General features: G+C 39.9%; 1 protein-coding gene across 2 annotated transcripts in view; it reads left to right on the top strand.

The window, feature by feature from the left end:
• PLCE1 (phospholipase C epsilon 1) overlaps positions 1–20,672 on the top strand; it is a 346,476-nt gene that overhangs the window by 290,149 nt on the left and 35,655 nt on the right. For both annotated transcript variants that reach the window (XM_007963605.3, XM_007963609.3), the window contains 4 exons: positions 1,238–1,396; positions 7,488–7,617; positions 11,462–11,583; positions 12,498–12,615. In XM_007963605.3, the coding sequence (XP_007961796.3) occupies positions 1,238–1,396; positions 7,488–7,617; positions 11,462–11,583; positions 12,498–12,615 (529 nt within the window). The remainder of the gene's footprint in view (positions 1–1,237; positions 1,397–7,487; positions 7,618–11,461; positions 11,584–12,497; positions 12,616–20,672) is intronic.

A 20,672-nucleotide genomic window follows, 5' to 3' on the forward strand; every position in this document is an offset into this window, starting at 1 on the left:
TGAAGCATATAAAGTTAGGGTTCCACAAACCTGAGAAATTGGGCTGTTCTCAGAGCCTGGGCCGTCTCTGGGATGGTCCCTCTTTTCAGCTGAGCTGTAGTGATATAAGCATTACTCTCTGGTCTCCTTACCCTTTCCAGAAAGCCTTAGGAGATTAGGATAGACCAACTCTCCAACACTTCGGTACCACAAGTCAGGGATGCCAGGATGTCATCTGTCAATTGTATGTGGAAAAGCTGAAAATATCTCAGGGCAAGTAAGTCAAATCTTGTAGAAGATCTTCTTATACCACAATACAAAGATCCAAGTTAGCAAAGAGCTTAGACTGGCCAGAACAGTTGCTGTGTTAATAGTCAGCCGTTCCTTATATAGGGGATTGATAATGCACCTAGATTTAGGAGCAGATATTCCGTTATACTTCCCCCTTCCTCTAACAGTAGAGGCATTTGTGGAAATGTGGCTCTCAGTGGGAAGGAGGGGCACTAACAAAATGTCCCAAATATCAATGCCAACAAAACTAATTAACTTTTCATATTGTTCTGGCCTAAGCTTTGATTTTTTTTTTTTTCCAACTAAAAAATAACTTGAAGCCAGGCCCAGTGGCTCACACCTGTAATCCTAGCGCTTTGGGAGGCCAGGGCGGGTGGATCGCCTGAGCTCAGGAGTTGGAGACCAGCCTGGGCAACAATGGAGTTGATATAAGCATTGTGTCTGCCTTCCCTCCACCCACCTCCTTGACAGACACACATTCTGCTTTGGAGATCAGTGCCCAAAATCTTTGTGAGAATTGTGTCTGTGGTTCTTCACACTATGTGGGGGCAAATTCTACCTATGTCTTTCATCTTTGTCCCTACTCCCTACCCCCTCCAAAGTTTCTGTCCTTTTGACTTGACTTCATCTGAAACTAACCTTATTCTACAAACAACAGCCTCTAACTGATTCTCTGTTTTCTTATTTAATACATCAGACCACAGAATATTTTCCTGAATAGTTAGAACTGACGCCAGCTGCAGAGTGGCCTCAACCTCTCCTCCTGTCCTTCTAAACACCTCCCTTCCTTTCAGTAAGAAACTATGAAGCGGGGGAGCAGGGGACAGCTTCTTTCCTCGTTCCTCTTCCTAAGACTTTTAAAATAATTCAACCAATCTAAAATATCTACTATATTTATGAAGTGTACCTACATTTATCAATTACAGATAAAAGGCATTGATTGTATGTTTTCCTTCATTCTTTTTAGACTGTGTTTGGAGAAAAGCTGGTGGCTAAATTCTTATTTGAGACTGATTTCTCAGATGATCCAATGCTTCCTTCACCTGACCAACTCAGAAGGAAAGTGCTTCTTAAAAACAAGAAACTAAAAGCCCATCAGACACCAGTGGATATCTTAAAGCAAAAGGTACTCCCCTCTTGTTAAACTGGTTATGAAAAGGCAGTGTGCCTAGAACAAAGAAAAATAATCATTCTAACCTTTCAGATGACCTGCTTGTTTACTAGTTTTTCAAGACTGACTTTCCTTAGATGATAAATTTGATTTGGGGCTTTTCATTTCATAGACCAATAAATTCTCTCATCTCACTCACCCAAGATTTAATTTGTGGAATTGTTCCCACATAGGATATACCTCCGTTATTTAATTTATTCCGAGTAGGATGAAGTGTGACTGTTGTGCCTGAAACTGAGCTTTGGGGGTTGTCCATCCCATAATGACTGCTTTAGTCCCCTTTAGGGAGAGGCCTCTTAGGGGAGCCCTTGGCGTGGAGCCTGTAGTAGAAGCCCAATAGCCATAGCCCTGAGATCCCAGCCTATCACTAGTTTGTGCTGCTTGGGCCCAGATCTCGACAACAGAGATCTGGGTCCAAGCACAACAAACTCACCTGCGTAGGAGACCCTCAGCCCAAAGGTCTGTGAAAAACCTCAGGTCCAGAACACAGAGTCTATTTACCAGGCTGCACCCACTTATCCCACAGGATGACAGCTGGCAAAACTATTTGTCCTACTTAGGAGGGCACTGTTGGTTCTAAAACATCACTTTGGAAACTAGCCCACTTGCTCTCAGGCTGACCTGTTTTTCAAAGAGTACAGGCACATAGATGCTAAACATACAGAAACCAATTTCTTTACCAACATCCGAACTTGCATACTCCCTTGAAGTGTTTGTGTACTCTGAAGGTATACATGACCCAATTTGAAGATCACCCATGACTCTGGGCCAAAAGTTGCAAAATCAGCCACCTTCAGGGGCTAAGCAAGAAACATCAGTGTGAGGAGCCAGCTGGATACAGGACAGCTGGAAGTGGTGAGGACAGGAGTGGAGGGTGCACGCCCCATCAATGAACAGCTCTAATTCAATTATTTTTAAAACACTGCACTAGCCAAACCAGTCAGGTCTGGAGGTGAAGTCAGCCCCAAGGGCCACCAGTTGGAGACCTCCACTGGGTCGACATCCAGATCTGCACTTCCAAAGCTGCTCCAGGTGACCTGGCCTTTGCTTGAGTTTCAGAGGCCATGGCACCTATGCTGATGGCCTTGTTACTAAGTTATTTAAATGTTAGCATGTATACTCTACCTGACCTTCCTCAAATGCCACATCAGTGACTGACCACCCAGCAGAAGAAAAAGCACTTCTAGACAGAAAAACACTTTCTTCTAGAGCCCTGTTCGTCTGTGCTGTTTTCTTTATCCAACAATTCCTGCCCGGTCCTCACTGCCAAGCAGATAAAGCTGCTAACCACACATACCACTATGGTCTTCAAGATAAATGTGAATGTCTTTGCCTTTTCCATTCTGTACACAGTCATTTGCAGTTACTTATAAGACTTTCATTCCACTAATGAACAGAAGTCTTTTTTATGTTGAGCCCAAATCTTCCTTCCTGTTCCTCCTTCTCATTGGCCCTCCCTCTTCTCTCTGCAGCTGTACAGACTAATTTTATATTTAGAAAGCTATCATGTGTTTCCCCACCAGCTTTTCTTCTCCAAGCTAAAAATTCTTGTTGTGCCAACTGTTCCTGACAGGATATGTTTGCTAAGACTCTTTACTTACCATTAAGAATATCGTAGATATTCTTAAATTTGTGAATATTCTTGAATTTGTCAATCTTAAAATGCGATTTCCAGAACTAAGTCAGTATTCTAGGTAGTATATTACAGCACAAGATCAGTGAAACCATCACCTCCCCTAATTTGAACTTTAAACCTTTGTTAATGCAGCCTCAGACTGTCTTCCTTTCAAAAATTCTTGGCCAGCCGCTGTGGCTCGCCCCTGTAATTCCAGCACTTTGAGAGGCCAGGGGAGGTGGATTGCTTGAATCTAGGAGTTCAAGACCAGCCTGGGCAACATATCACATCCCCATCTCTACAAAAAATATAAAAATTAGCTGAGCGTGGTGGCATGTGCCTGTATTCCCAGCTACTGGAGAGGCTGAGGCAGGAGGATCACCTGAGCCTGGGAGGCCAAGGCTCAATGAGCCATGATTGTGCCACTGCATACCAGTCTGGGCCACAGAGTGAGACCCTGACTCAAAAAAAAAAAAAAAAAAAGATTTAGCACACACCGGGCTCATGTTGAGCTTGTAGAAAACAAAATCATTCGATTATTTTCATATAGACTGTTCTTATGCCCAGTGTTCCCATTTTTCCAGATTAACAATGAATTGTAACCTTTTGTATATGGAAGCCTCGTATTTATTTTTGCTCTTCTTGGTTTCGGTATATTATTACATCCTACAAGGTTCTTTGTGTATTTTGTTTCTGTCATCTGGTACATTTATTAGCAGTTTCTCAAAGTGTGTCTTCATCCCAAGTTGCCCTTGAGTCAGCCAGCCACGTGAGAGGCCTGTGCCCTTCTTAAAGAACCCCCCTGGCATTTGATGATTGTTGCTCTTGTCTGGTGCTCTCCTCTCTGGTAGCCTGCGTTTCCCAGAGGGTGCTTCAACTTCTTTATTGATTTCTTTATTTATAAAATAGAAAACTGAAGCCTGGCCACTTGTGTGACTTTCTCAAGGCCAACCAGCTCACAGCAGTAGAGCTTAGTCTCGGTCTTTAGAGAAGCCCTTTTCAAAGGTGATACAGAAGTCAGAATAATTTAATAAGAATAGTTGCTGGAGCACTTTGAAAAACAGATTCTAAGGTCACGAATCTGACTAAGTCAGAATTGCCAGAAGAAAGGCCTGCTCATCTGTTTATAAAAAAATAATTCCTTAAGTCACCATGGTGTCTGCAGAAAAAATAATAACAATAATAATTCTTATTATCCTGAAAGTTTGAGAAACACGATTTATCTGCTATTTTTCCCACAAAGTGAATTATCTTATCCAAAAAAGCTAAGGAGGTTACAGTGCAGTAAATTTGTTCTTAGTAGATCCATTCTAACTCTTGCAAATCACCTCTTTATTTTCTAAGTTCTCACAAACCAAGTGATTAATACCCCATCATGAAATTTTGTCAACTATCACCTTGACACTGCCCACAGTATAATGTCCACAACTTACTTGTTCCTCATTTTGGAAAAATGGGACAACATAATCCCTATTTCCAGTTTTCTAAGACTGCGACCTTTCATGATGACTTCCCAGGGGGTACCAGCAATGATTCCACAGTCGTATGTGTAAGGCTTTTCTGTTTTCTGGTAGATCATGGGTCTAGACCTAGTGATCTGACCTCAAATAAACCAGGTGAATGCCCAGAGCTCCATGGGCTCCAACCTACCCCCTAACATAGAAGGCCTATGTCATTTCCATACAAAGAACACACCCTCAGCAAGGATGGATTGACTCAGCAGGATTTCTGAAGCCCTCCACCTGCCTCTGGCTTGTACTGAGATGCATCCTGAGGTCTCCTAACTATACCCCACCATGATCCTCCAGGATTCTGACATTGCTCTCCTGAATTTGAACCAAAAAAACTCAAACAGTTCACCCTAGATGACAGGCACTGTGGCTAGGTACTGGGGAAACAGAGAATTGTAAGACATTGCTCCTGCTTAGCCCTATGAGGGCCAGTCTCCTCATCTGACCCATACCTCCAACCCCAACCTATATCCGAGTTACTTTTATTCAGGGGCTGAGGTCCCATTTTTCTACCCTAGAATAAGTAGGATACTGCGTAGAAGGGTCCCAGCTATTGGCTGTTCATTGGGCCACCTCTCCCATGCTTCTCCTTGAGCATCTTGGGGGCCTTGGCACTCCACTTTCAGACACTGCTATTCGTGGTTCTTTGAGCGGTGTCCTTCTCCCATACAGTACTCACGCTTCCCTGCCAGTGGGTCTGTCCAGCCCTTGGCCTCATCATTCCCATGACTTGGCGTTACCTTGAGTGCTCACTAAGTCAAGGCCCTTCTCTTATCAGCGATAAAGAGACCTGCATTTGTGGCTCACCTTTGCCTACAACAGATTTCCCAAAGTTTTGAAGAACGCTAATCCTATGAGAGACTCTGAGAAGAGAAAGACGGGGGGAAAGAAATTCCCTGGTTAAGTAAGCATGGAAAATGTTTATTTGAGACTGATTTCACTGGAGATCTTTGAAGATGCACTGGAGATCTTTGAAGACTCGTGATGCCCTTTAGTGTATTAAATGAAGGCTGTGTGAAACCCTGTAGTAGGAATGTGTTCAGGTTTGGTTAAGCTGCTGTTTCCAGGCATTCAATGTATTTTGCGGTTCCTGTAATTGTCAGTTTTTCCATAACACCTAATAATACCCACAGAACTCCATAAAACCCACTTTGAGAAATCTCAGCCTAGACAATATCCAGTTATCTGGAATGGACTGCTTTGTAATACATTTCATATGGATATGGACACAGCCTAAATTGTATCTTCCTTATGTATACATATTCATTATAAAGGTAATATACCCACATTTCAAAAATTTAGGGACTAGAGAATTATTTTAAAACATACATAATTCCAGGGTCAAACACAACTATATTACACAAGTTCTTAACCTTGGTAATATCCACAAATAGAATCTAGGGAGTCTATGAATATAAATGGAAAAAAAATACATCTTTATTTTCACTAACCTCTAGCTGAAATTTAGCATTTCCTCTGATTATAAATGTGGGAATAAACTACAGTAATGTAGGCAATACCTATTGTCACCAATAGAAATGGCAACTTTTTCATTATACTTCACAGTTGTCGCTAATATCTCCAAGAATTATTTATGCTCAATTTATATTTTCAAAAATGTTACTTAGCCTACTACTATGCTTTCTAGTGTGTTAATAAAAAAAAAACACATATATTCTAATAGCACAAATTTGTTCCTATAACATGTGATCACTGTATTCAACAGTATTTCCTTTGTAACCGTTTCATTTTATGCATTTAAAACATCATTCCGAGAAGGGATCCTATCTCACCAGACAACCAGAGAAGTCTGTGACACAAAAACAAGTGAAGAACCCCTGCCGTATTACCATTTAATATCTAGCACTTTATGACTGTCATTTTATATAACTGCACTTTAAATACATCAAAGAATACAGAATTATATGTATATTTATGTAGTATATATATTTACATGAATAGCTATTTTCTGTATGCACACACATACATCATATAGAGTATATATTAACACACATGGATGCACACATATGCAGAATTGTATATGTATGTGTGCATATACAATAATCTATGTAATATATTCGATGCATAAATATTGAATAAAAGAATTTGTTGAACAAAAGAATTTGTTCAATTCCTTTGTTCAATAAATATATAACAATTATTTTTTCATGTCTCATTCTCTCCAGCAGACCACCACTGCTTACTGACCCCGTTCCTCTATTGTTGGACTTCTAGGTTGTTTCCTGCATTTAGTTCATGCAAGTAACATTTCCTATATTTCCCAGACCTGTACTGATGCTTATCACTTCACAGTGATTCCAGTAAACGTGGAGTATGTGACCTCCCTGGCTGCACACATCAAGTTTCCTAAAGTTTCTAGGCCTGTTTTGTTGATCTGATTTATGGTTCAGAAAGTCTTTTGAAAAAAATTTTATTTAAACCAACAACAATTCTTTTGGCCTCTTTGTCCATAGGGATTCTAACATTGTTCTCAAGGTCAAGGGCCTGTAGATATTATTTTAAGAAGGGGAAAAAATGGTTTCTTAACAGAGACATACTTTTGAAAAACTGATGGGTGACTCACTTCTTCAGTCATTTGGGATTGGTGCTGGTTCTTCAAATCACCAAAACTTTCTCTTGGAGGGGTTGTCCCGGGAACCTGGCTAGCTGAGCACCGCACACAGTCTTCTGGAGATTGTGTATAAAAGCTCCAGGACTCTTCCTGCAGGAATGCTGACGTTCACCCAAGTGTTGACATTGTGTTTCAAGTGAATCTAGATGTTTTTCCTCCTCTCCCAAATATATCAAAATAGGTTAAGCTACTTTTAATGATTGTGTTAAACATCGGGGGTAGTTTTGAAGGTTATAAATGAATTCAGTAGCTTGGCATCTGCAGTTTACAATTATTGCTATTTTACAGGCTCATCAGTTAGCATCTATGCAAGCGCAGGCTTATAATGGTGGGAATGCCAACCCCCCACCTGCCAATAATGAGGAAGAGGAAGATGAGGAAGACGAATATGATTATGACTATGAATCCCTTTCTGATGGTAAGAGAAACAGATCCCTCTGCTGTGCACAGGAAAATTCTTGGATGATTTTCCACATTTTTCTTTCTAAAATAAGTCTAGAGCTCCAAAGACCAATACTACAGATGGTTGTAATACTGTACAGGAGTTTCTGAATTCAGTCACTTAGCAAGGACTGAGGAAGGAAGGGGATTCTGTTAGCCACCACTTAAGGAAAGAAGAGGCAGGTGGGGAAGTTACAGGGAGTCATTCCTATGACAAGTTTCTAGAGGAAGAGATGGAATTGCAGCAGAGAGACCCTATTTTCACCCTTTAGCTTCTAGTGTGTTTGGAATTGTAGACTGGGGCCGCATCCTTTCTCCTGCACCATCAGCAGGGGCTCTGTGCTCTCCATTCCTTTCACACTCTTGCTCTGGCATTCTAGCAGGGAAAAGAAAGGAGCCTCATTTCCCCTCCCTCCCTGTTTTCGTACCACTAAGCCAACAAGATCTTTCCTTCTGGCCCAACCAAAGAGAAAAAACATGGGTAATATTAATGACACAATACAAAAAAGCCACATGAATTGATGTTAACTACAGATTACTAGCGAAGGATTCTTCTCACATGAGAATTAGGTTTTCAGTGTGTTTCATTTGCGTTAAACATTTGTTAGAGATTGCAGAATGTTTACTCAGGTACCTTTGCTGATAGTAGACTGTTTCATTTTGGTGATGTCTGAAAGACAACAATATAATAAGAAAATGCCAAGGTTCCTATTTCTGTAAACATTATATAGTAGAATATATTGTTTCTATGTAGAATAATTGTTTTGCTAAATATGCAGATATGCCCAGACCAGAAACCATTTACCATTAAGTCGTCTCAAGCATTAAGACAACTGAGCCTCCTCCAAATATCTGCGCCTCAGCAGAAATTTGAGTTGTCTCCAATCATAGTTCAGTTTTGTGAGCCTCCATCACTGGTTATGCTGCAGTGTCTGTCTGCCCCCAAATATGATACCAAACTATATCATTTAGTATCTGTCCTTAGTAATAGTTGATTGCTCCATACCACCAATTAAAAGCCAGTTTGCTACACCTGAAACCCCATGAGTTAATATGAGGGACATATCTCATCAGATAGTAAGAGAAAAAAAAATTAAAAGGAGTCAGGACAATTTCTCTGCAAAGTCATGGGAATGTGAATTTTTTTTATTAACTTATTCTTCCCCATTACAGTTGCAGTAATGCCCCACAGAAGAACAAATTGATTCAGATATGAAATGAAAAGCACACTTAAGAAATCAACTAATCCAGATGTCATATGCCCCTATAAGTAGTTAGTCCACTAGAAAACAAATTTGCTCTTTCGTAAATTACTCCTGTGCTTTTTCTGTACTTCTGAGAACAGGAAAGGAAAAGACTTTTTAGAAATTATTATACTGTAGATTTCACATAAAGAAATAACAAAAAATTATTATATATGGTTTTGATTTGCAAATAACAAAATGAACAGGTGAGAGAAGGATTTCTGATTTATTTTCATTTGGGACAGTAAAATTTAGTCCTATACTACTGAATTTCTAAGATAAGTTGCATGCATTTTTAACAATCCACATATGCAAAGGTGGGGTATCATTGGAAAAGGGGGCCACGCAAGGCTCTGTTCCAATAGACTGTGAGACCTGGGGCAATGTCTTCACCACTTTAGGCCTTAGATGCCTCAGATATGTAATGAAAAGGTTCTGCGAAGTGTTTGGTGATGTTCTTCCTCTACTTCCAGCACTAACATCTATAATGTATGACCACTTAAGCCCACTACCACTACATGAGTATTTCCGCCTTCATTGGAAGATCCTCTGACTGGATGATTCTCAAACAGACCTTGTAGTTATGCTGTGACTTATGCAGGCCTTGTAGTTCTGCTTGTTGAAGCTTGTCCAGTTAAGGCTTCCATATGTGACTATTAAATGCCTTACTAGCCATATGCCTTTAATTATTGTTGTGACCATCTCCACTTTCTCCAGCAGGGATAGAGAACAGAAATCTACCTGCTGTGGGAAGCACCATTACCAGCCTCTTAGTGGGCCTCAGAGGTTTCCTAGCTTCTTGTAATAATGTGTCCTTTTGAGAATCAGATGAGAGCTGTCACCTTTGAAAAATAAAACGTGCTCTCAAAATTCTGCACAACTGCAAGAGTTTCACAAGTTTCCTGAGACCCTCATAGGCATCCTACATTAGGACCCATCTCTAAAGTCAGGGTGCCCAGTTTATCTCTGTGGCATCTCTTCTCCTTGGTTTTCATGCCGATTAAATAAAGGAATTAATCTAACACCATTTGGGCTATAAAAATGAGATAATGCCTAGCCACAGAATTATTGCAAGTAAACCCTAAGGAAGTTGCAAATGAGAGTTATTTATTTGAGAAATTGTAACTCTGCCTTTTGGGTAATAAATTCTTAATGAATATTTTTCTCCCAACCTTGTCGTTTACCTTGTGTCTAGTTTTGGACATATACTGCAGACAAATTTGAATTTATGACTTAACATAGACATATTATATGACAATGACAGCACAATTCCAAGAAATTAATCTGTTTCTGTACGTTTGAAATGAAGTCATATTGGGAATATTACAACAGTCAGTAACTGAAAATATGTAACATGAATGTGTCAGCCCTTGGCATGATTCACATTAGTAATGTTTACATTTCGTTGACTGCTAGTCCTTGCATCATTCAACAGTCAAAATATTAAATCTATAGAGCATTTCTTGTTTCATTTATTTATAATCTAAGCTGCTGTTATTTGTGCTTTGCTTCATACCTTTGTTTAATTTATCTGGTGTTTGTCTTAATTTTCTCCTTCCTTTACCCCTTTCTGATTCTGTTTTTCTGTAGCAGATGTCCTTACTGCCTCCCCTGCTCCTAACGGTCAGGAAGGTAAATGCCATTTGAACGGGGCATTTTAACTGCATGGACGTCAGCATTCTGTTTCCAATTTCTTGGGCCCGGTTAGCATGATGTTGTGATACTTCCGTGAATACAAATGTAATGAAATGATTTATCTCATTTACTTCTTGTCAGCCTGCATGGCCCTGATTTGGTATAAGGTTCTTTTGGTCTAATCATTTGTGCTCTGATGATGCAATACTAAATCTTAGTGAGAAATTAGCTTTCTTGTTTTTCATTTTAAAAAGTCATCATCATGATACACCTCTAATACCCTTAGAGTCATTCCGAGTAGAAAAGCAAAAACAGAGCAAAATATAAGATTATATCTCATGATATGATATTTAGATATCTTTTATTTTCTGTTTTGATTATTACTTAGTAAATTAATAACAATCATGAAAACTTTGCTTTTTAATTATAATTGTAAAAACTTTGAACTACACCCAATAATAAGTCTTTCCCCCCAGGTTTTGGCATTTCTCAAGGTAAAAGAAGTAAATAGCTTCATTTCAAAGTGACAGTGATTAAATCATGTATGTACCTTCTAGAAGTGCTTCAGCCACTAAATCCTTCCCAAACGTGTGTGCTGTCAGCTTCTTGACATGGGATATCTTCCATCATATTTGCATAGTTCCAATCATCTGTATGAAAATTGGCATCTTCATTTAGATTATGTCAATATGCCAGATTATTTTGAATCATTTAAATTATAAGCGACAAAAACTACTGGTAAATCAATTAAATTGAAAATAACTGCATCAACCCAATTTTTACAGTTAGGCTTCAAGCCATCATTTTGTTAACATACTATATAGTTAGAGCCTCATTCTTATAGATAAGTACAAGTATCTGGATGTCCTCACATGATGCACATGTAGCTGTTAAGTGAAGCATTGGGTTCTTTTTCACTGAAGCCTGCTAACTTATTTTCAGACAACATTCTGGAAGACAGACCTGAAAATAAATCATGTAATGACAAGCTTCAGTTTGAGTACAGTGAAGAAATCCCCAAGAGGATAAAGAAGGCAGATAACTCTGCTTGCAACAAAGGAAAGGTGGGTGAATGGTTTCTGTTAAATGACAGTTGGACCATGTGGTACTCTTGTCGGTTTCAGATGGGATCCACTTCCTCCCTATCCCTCCCTTTCACCTTTCCCCTCACTTTCCCTTAGATGCCAAAGTTCACTTGGTGGTATTAAGAGACACCCACCTTCCATTTATGGAAAGTTAGTCATTGATTCATTCAGCCAGTACCTACTGATGGTGTATGTGTGGCAGGTACTGAAGCGGCACAGGAGGTGGTTTAGTGATGGAGGCAGACATGTCAACTTTGCTGAAGATTAGTGCATAGAACAGTGATTATACTGTGTTATCAGAGAATCAAGGACAGGCTCTAAGGGAATATGAGGTTTGAGAAGGAAGATTTGGCTAAACAGACAAAAACAGAACATTCGGGCCAAGAGGACAGCCAGGTATGTCCAGGGAATTACAAGAAGTGTTAAAGGCATTTGGGATGACCAAGAAGATAAACAGGGGCCAGATAGCAGAGGAATGACACTAGAATAGAAAGATAAATGTGATACCCAGATCCTACCCTCAAGTGCCTCATGGTTTATAGATTCTGAGCAAATCTTTAGATGCAGTTGCAGTGACATTGTTGGACAATGGAATTATATGTCAAAAATTTGAGCCACAGAAGATACATAGTCAATCCTCTATTTAACAAAGATTTATTGACCATTCCACATGTAAGACAGTGGACCATGCACTGAGGGATGAATTAGACTCACCTCCTGCCCTCAGAAAGCTTTTACTCTAGGAAAGCTGTTGAGACATGTGTATGGATAATTACCATGCAAGGGGAAATACAGTAATAACACCAGAGGAGGACAGATAAAAGAGCTTTGGGAACTCAGAGGTGAGTGGCATATACCTTCCATGTAAAATGGTATCATTTTTCCCTTACCAGGTTTATGATATGGAACTGGGAGAAGAATTTTATCTTGATCAGAATAAAAAGGAAAGCAGACAGATTGCACCAGAGCTTTCTGACCTTGTAATCTATTGTCAAGCAGTAAAATTTCCAGGTAAGATAAGGCAATATCATCTATAACATTTAAAGATACCAAATGTTAAAAATATGCCATTTATTTAATTGGCATTGTGAACACTCTCAAAATAACTAAATTGTGTTGCTGAAATCATTGTTATAATACATCATAAATATCTTTATTATTATAATTTGCCTTGATGCTCATGAAGAAAAATACCATAAAATATTCATTTTCCAGGTCAATGTCTTTTTATAATAGTTAATAATTATAAAAATAATAATACTCATAATTTCTCATTGCTAAAATGTATTAAATACTTAAGTACTAGGATTTGTGCTGTTTACATACATCTCCTTTACTGTTCATAATGATTCTACAAGGTAGGCAGTATTACCTCCATTTTAAAATAAAGTCTGAGAGAGATGAAGTAATTTGCCCCAAATTTCAGAGTATATCAGCCAAGATTCTTTGGTTTGAAAGTGGCAAAGGGAACTTTATTGACTCATGTACTTAAAAATGAAGACACACAGGTTTCAGGTAATGCTTAACCAAGGCACATGCTTTCTCTCTCCTCATTTCTCATTCCTCCTCCATCATGTTGGCTTTCTCCCCTTTATTCCCTTCTGGTTGCAAGACGACTACAGCAGGCTAGCACTACATGCTTCTAGTTTCAGCTTCAGTGTAAAAGTCTCTTCCAGAACTTCCCGCAGAAGTGTCATTGTTTCTCATTGGGTCCTTTACCCAAGCCTTAACCAATCACTGTCGCCAGGGAGATGCAGTGCTCTGATAGTCTGGAGCCCATGTCACATGCTCCACTCTGAACTGGGTAGCAAGGCCCCACCCAAACCACAAGGACCAAGGATGGGGTTGAAGTGGAAGAAGAGTTTTCCCCCAACTGACTGTTTTTAGAAGTACAGTGGACTTAGGCTGATGAACCACTTTCCAAAAACAGTGTCCTTTTCAATTAATGATTGGTAGACCTATGGCTTTGAAGCCTATCTGTCTCCAAAGTCCTGCCCTTACCTGTTATACTGCCTGGCCTCTCTTGTTTCCGGCTGTTTTCAATGAGCATACTCAATTATGTGTCCCACAAATGGGGCACCAGGGGGTGGAAGACAAACAAGAAAGTCCATAAGTACATGGAACTCAGAAAAATTCATCTCCTCATACTAGGAAAAAGGATCCTCTGGAAGAAAATTTCTGAGAACAGGAAAGTGGCTGAGATAGGAGGATCAGTCTAAATGTTAGTAAACAGGGTATATAGACTTGCCCTCATCTTTTCAAGATGGGCTGAACTCAGGTCCCTCCCAGAGCATATCTTAAGCACCCGATCTCACACTGTGCCTGACAAATGGGCCAGAGGCATTGGGCTATTTAAAAGTTAGGTAAACTGGGTGTGGTGGTGCAGGCCTGTAGTCCCAGCTAACAGGGAGGCTGAGCAGGAGAAATGCTTGAGTCTAGGAGTTCAAGTCCAGCCTGGGCAACACATATAGCAAGATCTCGTCTCTAAAAGATAATAATTAAATTTTTTAAATCACAGTTAGGTAATAGTGAGTGACCTTTTCACACACAAGAGTAAAAAACATCATATTATTTAATGATATAAAAAATCATATATTTCGTGATATTAAAATCATTTTAATTGTAAGTTTTCTCCTATAAACTGTTTTTAGACTGTTGGCAGCTGCTACTGCTTGTCTGCTAGTAAATCCTGTTGAGGAGGATATGAATCAATAAGTAGCCAGCAAAGATTTCAAAGAAATGCAGGAACCTGGTCATTTAAGTTTAATTTCACAGACCATGGCCTCATGGCATATAAGTACAATATTACCATTATTTGCAACTGGCAAAAATCTTTTCTGATGGAGTAAAACCCTTTACCTGTCAAAGAGCCTGGAGGCTGGCATGTCCTTCATTGCAGGAACAAGGATGAGCGCCACTCTGTTCAAGAATCATACCCACTGCAGCTCTTATTCTTTATAAATGCGGCGAATGCCACACTCGGACCCTTCCACTGGCTTTGTCTGTTCTTCTCAAGCACTGAGTAAATAAGAAGCACAGATTCCCAGAGATATTTGAAGTCAGTGTGAAAGACAAAGTCTCTGTGCCAGTAGAGAATCGTGGAAGGACCAAGAGGTCATTCGGTAGAGCTTCTAAGCATGTGGTTGTTCGGCTTATTTTAAAAATTCCAAGTATGTTATTTTTTAAAAGTGTTCACATAGCGTACATTTCTTCATAGGTATAGTGTATTTTCGTTTTCTTTAGAAAAATGAAATTTTTTACATTTTTTCCGCAATTTTATTTCCTGTCTCAAAATAGCTAAATTGGATTGCCAGAATTATTGTTATAATACCTTCTAAATATTTCTTGTTATAATCATGTGTTTGATGCACAGGAGGAAAATACTAAATTGTTCATGTTGCTATGCCATTCATTTTAATTTTGCTACATTATCAATTTCAGTGTATGTCACCTTTCGTCATCCTAAGTCCCTTCTTACAAGCCATATGCAAAAAAAAAAAAAAAAAAAAAAAAAAAAAACCTTCATTGCAATGAGGCACTCAACAATCATGTGGTATGAAGCCCACAGAAAGGAAGGAACTTTCCTACCATCAGAAGCTAGTTCAGTGGCAGGGCAAGAGCCAGATCTCCTGGCAGCTCCGAGGACTGCTCTTTGCACCACACTATGGAAGTAGTTGAGTTTTTTTGACCTGCTTTCTCTTAGGGTTTGTTTCTCAGTTGCATTTAGTACTTCTATTGTCCTGGGTTTTTTTTTTCTCCTTCTAATAGGAAAAAAAAAGGATATGGTATTTTTATTTTATGACCCCACCTACCTAGTTTCCAATATCTTCCCACAAGCTCCCCTGCACCCCCCGCTCTCCTCAGGGACCTAGCTACACTGCCGTCTTTCTAGTGCCAGGCCGTTGCTCAGAGTGTTCTCAACCTTGCCTGGCCCGCCTTCTCCCCTCAGCCCCGTTCCAGATTCCAAGGACGGGGTCCTTGTAAAGTATCTGAGACTCCTCAACTCATTGTGACATCTCCTTTCTGGAGCTCCTTCATTTATGGGCATATTTTTGGGTACCTCCTAGATACCCAATTGTTCCACAGTTAGGAGTATAACCTTGTTCTTTTATTTTGAGTTTTTTTTATTTTGACAGCTTTAGTGGTACAAATAGTTTCTGGTTACATGGATGAATTGTATAGTGATGAAGTCTGGGATTTTAGTGCACCTGTCACCCAAGTCGTGTAAGTCGTACCCAACAGGTAGTTTTTCATCCCTCACCTCCCTCCCACTCTCATTCTGAGTCTCCAATGTCCATTATACTGCTCTGTATGCCTTGACATATCCATAGCTTAAAAGAGTACAACTCTGTAAGAGAAAAATTATTCAGTGGTGACAAGATCATCAGATAAGATCATGGGTCGAGACCTGGGCTCTTGGCTACCACACTCTGTGATTTGGCCAAGGCAAATCTTCTCTTTGAGCCTTTGTCACTCAAAAGTGGAGTTTACTAGAACCCTTATTTACTACATTTGCTGAAATCTCCAGAATCACCCAGGTCTCTTGATTAACATACCCAGTCTCAGGCCTCTCTACCAGGGATTTACATTTGGAAGGCACTGGGAGGTCCTGGTCCCTGGGTTTCTAAGGCAGGCAAGTCAGGAGCAGGCAGAGCCAGATGATCTGGAAGTCTGATTCTGAGGGGGATTTTGCCTCATTCTCCTTTGAATCCACCACACAGCCCACAGAGCAGGCGCCCAGGGATTCCATGGTGAGGCTTGTCCGGAAGATTCTATGACTTCCAGGGTTCATTTTTATTCCTACACTGAAGGAGCCACATGGAGGGAGCCTTGCAAATGTCAGTCCATTCCCTGGATACACACTGTCATTTTCTCAGCACTGAGAGACAAGCTTTGTTTATCAAATAGTGGTTTGCTAACAAGCCATTTGAATGACAAAAGTAGAACCCTGCTGCCTTGGACAGCTTTGGGCTAGCTGGGTGTGGGTCCCTGGCACTGAATGTTGCCATTCCCCACAGAGAGCCTTGGCCGTCCCCCATGGCTGTTCTGGGTTACTCAGATCCACAGTAGTGCTGCAGGTTGGAACACCTTGGAGGGCAAAGGGATGCATTTCAGGAAATGAGAGGGCTCGGAACAGAACTTTCAGGAGAATATCAACCTACCATTGAGAGGTAGCCCTGTTCACTGAAACTTAATTACCCTCGGTGCCTCCCAATATCTTGCAAAACCAGTGAAGACAGCTTTTTGGGCCTACAGTGACTGGGTAAGATGAGGCCCAGCTGTGCCCTGCAGAGCATGGCAGGAAAGGCACTCAGGAAGGAGAAGTAACCGTGTGACCCTGAGTGGCTCTCGGACTGTCCCCAGACTCAGCTTCTCTCCTGATTTTAGCAGTGCCAATATGTTGAATCCTCTGATGTGTCCGGAAAAGCATCCAGAAGAAAGCCTAGCACTGATTATATTTACAGTAACGCATCACTTAATCATAGAGAGACATTCTGAGAAATGCTTCATTAGATTATTTGGTCGTTGCGAAACATCATAGAGTGAACTTAGACAAAGCTGCAGTGTAGCCTACTACACACCTAGGTTAGATGGTGGAGCCGATTGCTCCTAGGCTACCAGCCTGTATAGCCCGTTACTGTACTGAATACTGTAGGTAAGTGTAACACAATGAGAAGTATTTGTGCATGCAAACATACCTAAAAAGACAAGGTACAGTAAAACTATGACATGAAAGATTTAAAATGGTACATCTGTATAGGGCACTTACCATGAATGAAGCTTGCAGGCCTGGAAGTTGCTCTAGGTGGGTCGGTGAGTGAATGTGAAGACTTGGGACATTACTGTACATGACTATCAACTTTATAAACACTCTACACTAGGTTACACTACATTTATAAATAAAAAATTTTTCTTCAAAAATAACCTTAGCTTACTGTAACTTTTTATTTTATAAATTTTTATTTTTTTTAACTTTTTGACTCTTTTGTAATCACACTTAGCTTAAAACACACACACATTGTATAATTGTATAAAAACATTTTCTTTCTTTTTTTATTTTTATTTTTTAATTAGAGACCTGGCCTTGCTCTGTCATCCAGGCTGGAGTGCAGTAGTGGAATCATGGCTCACTGTAACCTTGAACTCCTGGGCTCGAGTGATCCTCCCACCCTAGTCTTCTGAGTAGCTGGGACTACAGGCATGTGCCACCAATACCTGGCTAATTTTTCTTTTTTTTTTTTTTAAAGAGACAAGGGTCTCACTATGTTGCCCAGGCTGATCTCCTGGACTGATCTGCCTTGGCCTCCCAAAGTACTGGAAATACAGGCATGAGCCATCGCACCCAGCCATTTTCTTTCTTTTTTTTTTTTTTTTTCCATTCTGTGACTCTAGCCAAAGACATTTTCTTTCTTTATTCTATAAGATTTTCTCTATTTTTAATTTTTTACTTCATTTTATTTTTTTTTACTTTTTAAACGTTTTTACTAAAAACTGAGATACAAGCACCCACATAAGCCTCAGTCTACACAGAGTCAAGTCACCAATATCAGTGTCTTCCACTTCCATATCTTGTCCTGCTGAAAGTCTTCAGGGACAATAACAAGCATGGAGCTGTCATCGCCTGTGATAACAATGCTTTCTTCTGGAATACTTCCTGAAGGACCTGCCTGAGGCTGTTTTATAGTATATATATATATCATATGTATATATATATATATCATATGTATATCATATATATCATATATATCATATATATATCTTAAATATATATATACACACACACTAATGTAGGAGTATACTCTAAAATAATGATAAAAAGTATAGTATAGTCAATATATAAACCAGTAACATATTTATTATTATCAAGTATGTTCTGTACATAATTGTATGTACTCTAGACTTCTATATGACTGGCAGTGCAGCAGATTTGTTTACACCAATCTAATCACAAACACTTGAGTAATGTGTTATGCTATCATGTTAGGACAGCAGAAGGTGATAGGAATTTTTCAGCTCCAGTACAATCTTAAATGGGACCACCATCATATACGTGGTCTGTTGACCTAAATGTTGTTTTGTGGCTAATGGCTGTACATCGCTTGTCTAGTTAGGGAGTTGATTTCAAAGCTTCCAGACAAATTAGGATTTCTGAAGGAAGATGCCATCATATGCACTGGAGTCAATTTATTCTTTTTTTTTTTTAAGTATTTTTTTTCTTTTTAAAGACAGAGTCTTGCTAAGTTGCCCAGGTTGGCCTCAGACTCCTGGCTCAAGTGATTCTCCTGCCTCAGCCTCCCAAGTCGCTGGGACTACTGGTGTGCACCACCGCATCTGGTTCTGGAGTTGGTTTATTCCTAAATACCTAGATGGCTTCTGCTCAAACTTCTATCTTGAAGCTTTAGTCACGTCAGATGTTCCAACATCTATATCTAAAATAAGCTTTCTCATTCACAGTCGTAAGGGAAAACACAGATGAAAGGAAGACCCTAAAATTAACTAGAGACTCAGCTGAGGAAGGGAGGCAGCCACCAGGCTAACCGTGTGGATTTAAATCCCAGCTCTGTCTCTCCATGACCTTGACTTGAACAGTTATGTATTATAGCTGCTGTGCACCTGGGATTCCCTATCTATAAAAGGGGTGTAACAGTCCTAACCTAAAGGATTGCTGTAAAAATTAGCAATAAAGTATCTAGTGTGATTAGCACATCGTCTGGAACATGGCAAGTGGATCACTTGAGGTCAGGAGTTCGAGATCAGCCTGGACAACATGAGGAAATGCGTCTCTACTAAAAATACAAAAATTAGCCAGGTGTAGTGGTGCACACCTGTAATCCCAGTTTCCTGGAAATGTCGTTATTGGTAAGTGAGCCAACAGGGTAGCTGAAGGTTCTTTGTTGCTTCTTCATTATTTTTCTGGACTCCTTCTCACAATTCAAAATCCTTCCCCTTTTTTGATCACTCAGCCCTTGTTTACATTCTTCCCCTCCCCATCCCAAAAGAATAACCAGGCTCTTCACTGAGATACCCACATACTGGTAGAAGATATTGACATGTGGCAGGATACATGCAAAACTCCAGAATGAACAGAGCCCCTCCCCCCAGCCCCCTCATCAGTTTTACTTGGGAGAAAATCCATTATTAAGTAATTATGTCAAGAGTAAAGTGTACACAAATATTAAGATCAAGGCATGAGAACTCAATAGTCTAAGTTTGTGCATGTTTGCTGTTGTGAATACTTTGGAGGAGAAAAAACACCTTAAAAACCCCACATTAAGCTATAATAAAAGCTACTATGGACTGAGCACTTCCCTGAACAAGACACACTACTCTATTGTCTTGTTTATTCCTAACTACAGCCCATTTATGGATGAGGGAGTGATGTACAGAGGTTAAGTAACTTGTGTGAGGTTGCCCTGCTAAGAACAGATTTTAAACCCAGCTGTCTCACTCCAAAGTGTGTGCTCTTAAATACCATTCTATCTTGTCTCCTCTGATGACCTTCTTGGAAGGTGTGTTATCATCTGAAAGAGGACCTCCTGAATGCTGCTTCAGCTTAGGGAATTACTCTCCAAAAGTACAATTATGACAGTGGGAACAATTTGGAGGCAATTCTGGCTTCACTGCTGCCTTCAGCTCGCTCTTTTCACATTGGAGCCAGGTCTATGTGGTGTGCATTCATTTCCTCATTCAGCAAATATGTATTCAGTTCCTGCTCTGCACCAGGCACTGTGCCAGGCATGAAGGATCCAGGGAGTGGTTAGACCCGGAGTGAGAAAGAGAAGCCATGCAACATCATTATCGCCATATTTCCCATTTAATCTTCAGACTAACCCTATGAGCGAGTTCCTATCATTACACACATTTTGTAGATAAGGAGATTAGGAACAAAGAAGGAGGTGTTAAGTCAAGGCTAATACCAGTAGGAATTGAACCTAGACAACATGACACTAAAACTCAAGGAATAACCAACCATTCCTTCATCTCTCCAAATTAAATAATTAGCCCCTGATCATTTCTGGCCACAGCACCTTCTTTCCATGCAGTTTTTCAAACTCTTTCTGATGCAC

Source organism: Chlorocebus sabaeus, chromosome 9 (assembly GCF_047675955.1).
Source record: "Chlorocebus sabaeus isolate Y175 chromosome 9, mChlSab1.0.hap1, whole genome shotgun sequence".
Taxonomy (NCBI): Eukaryota; Metazoa; Chordata; class Mammalia; order Primates; family Cercopithecidae; genus Chlorocebus; species Chlorocebus sabaeus.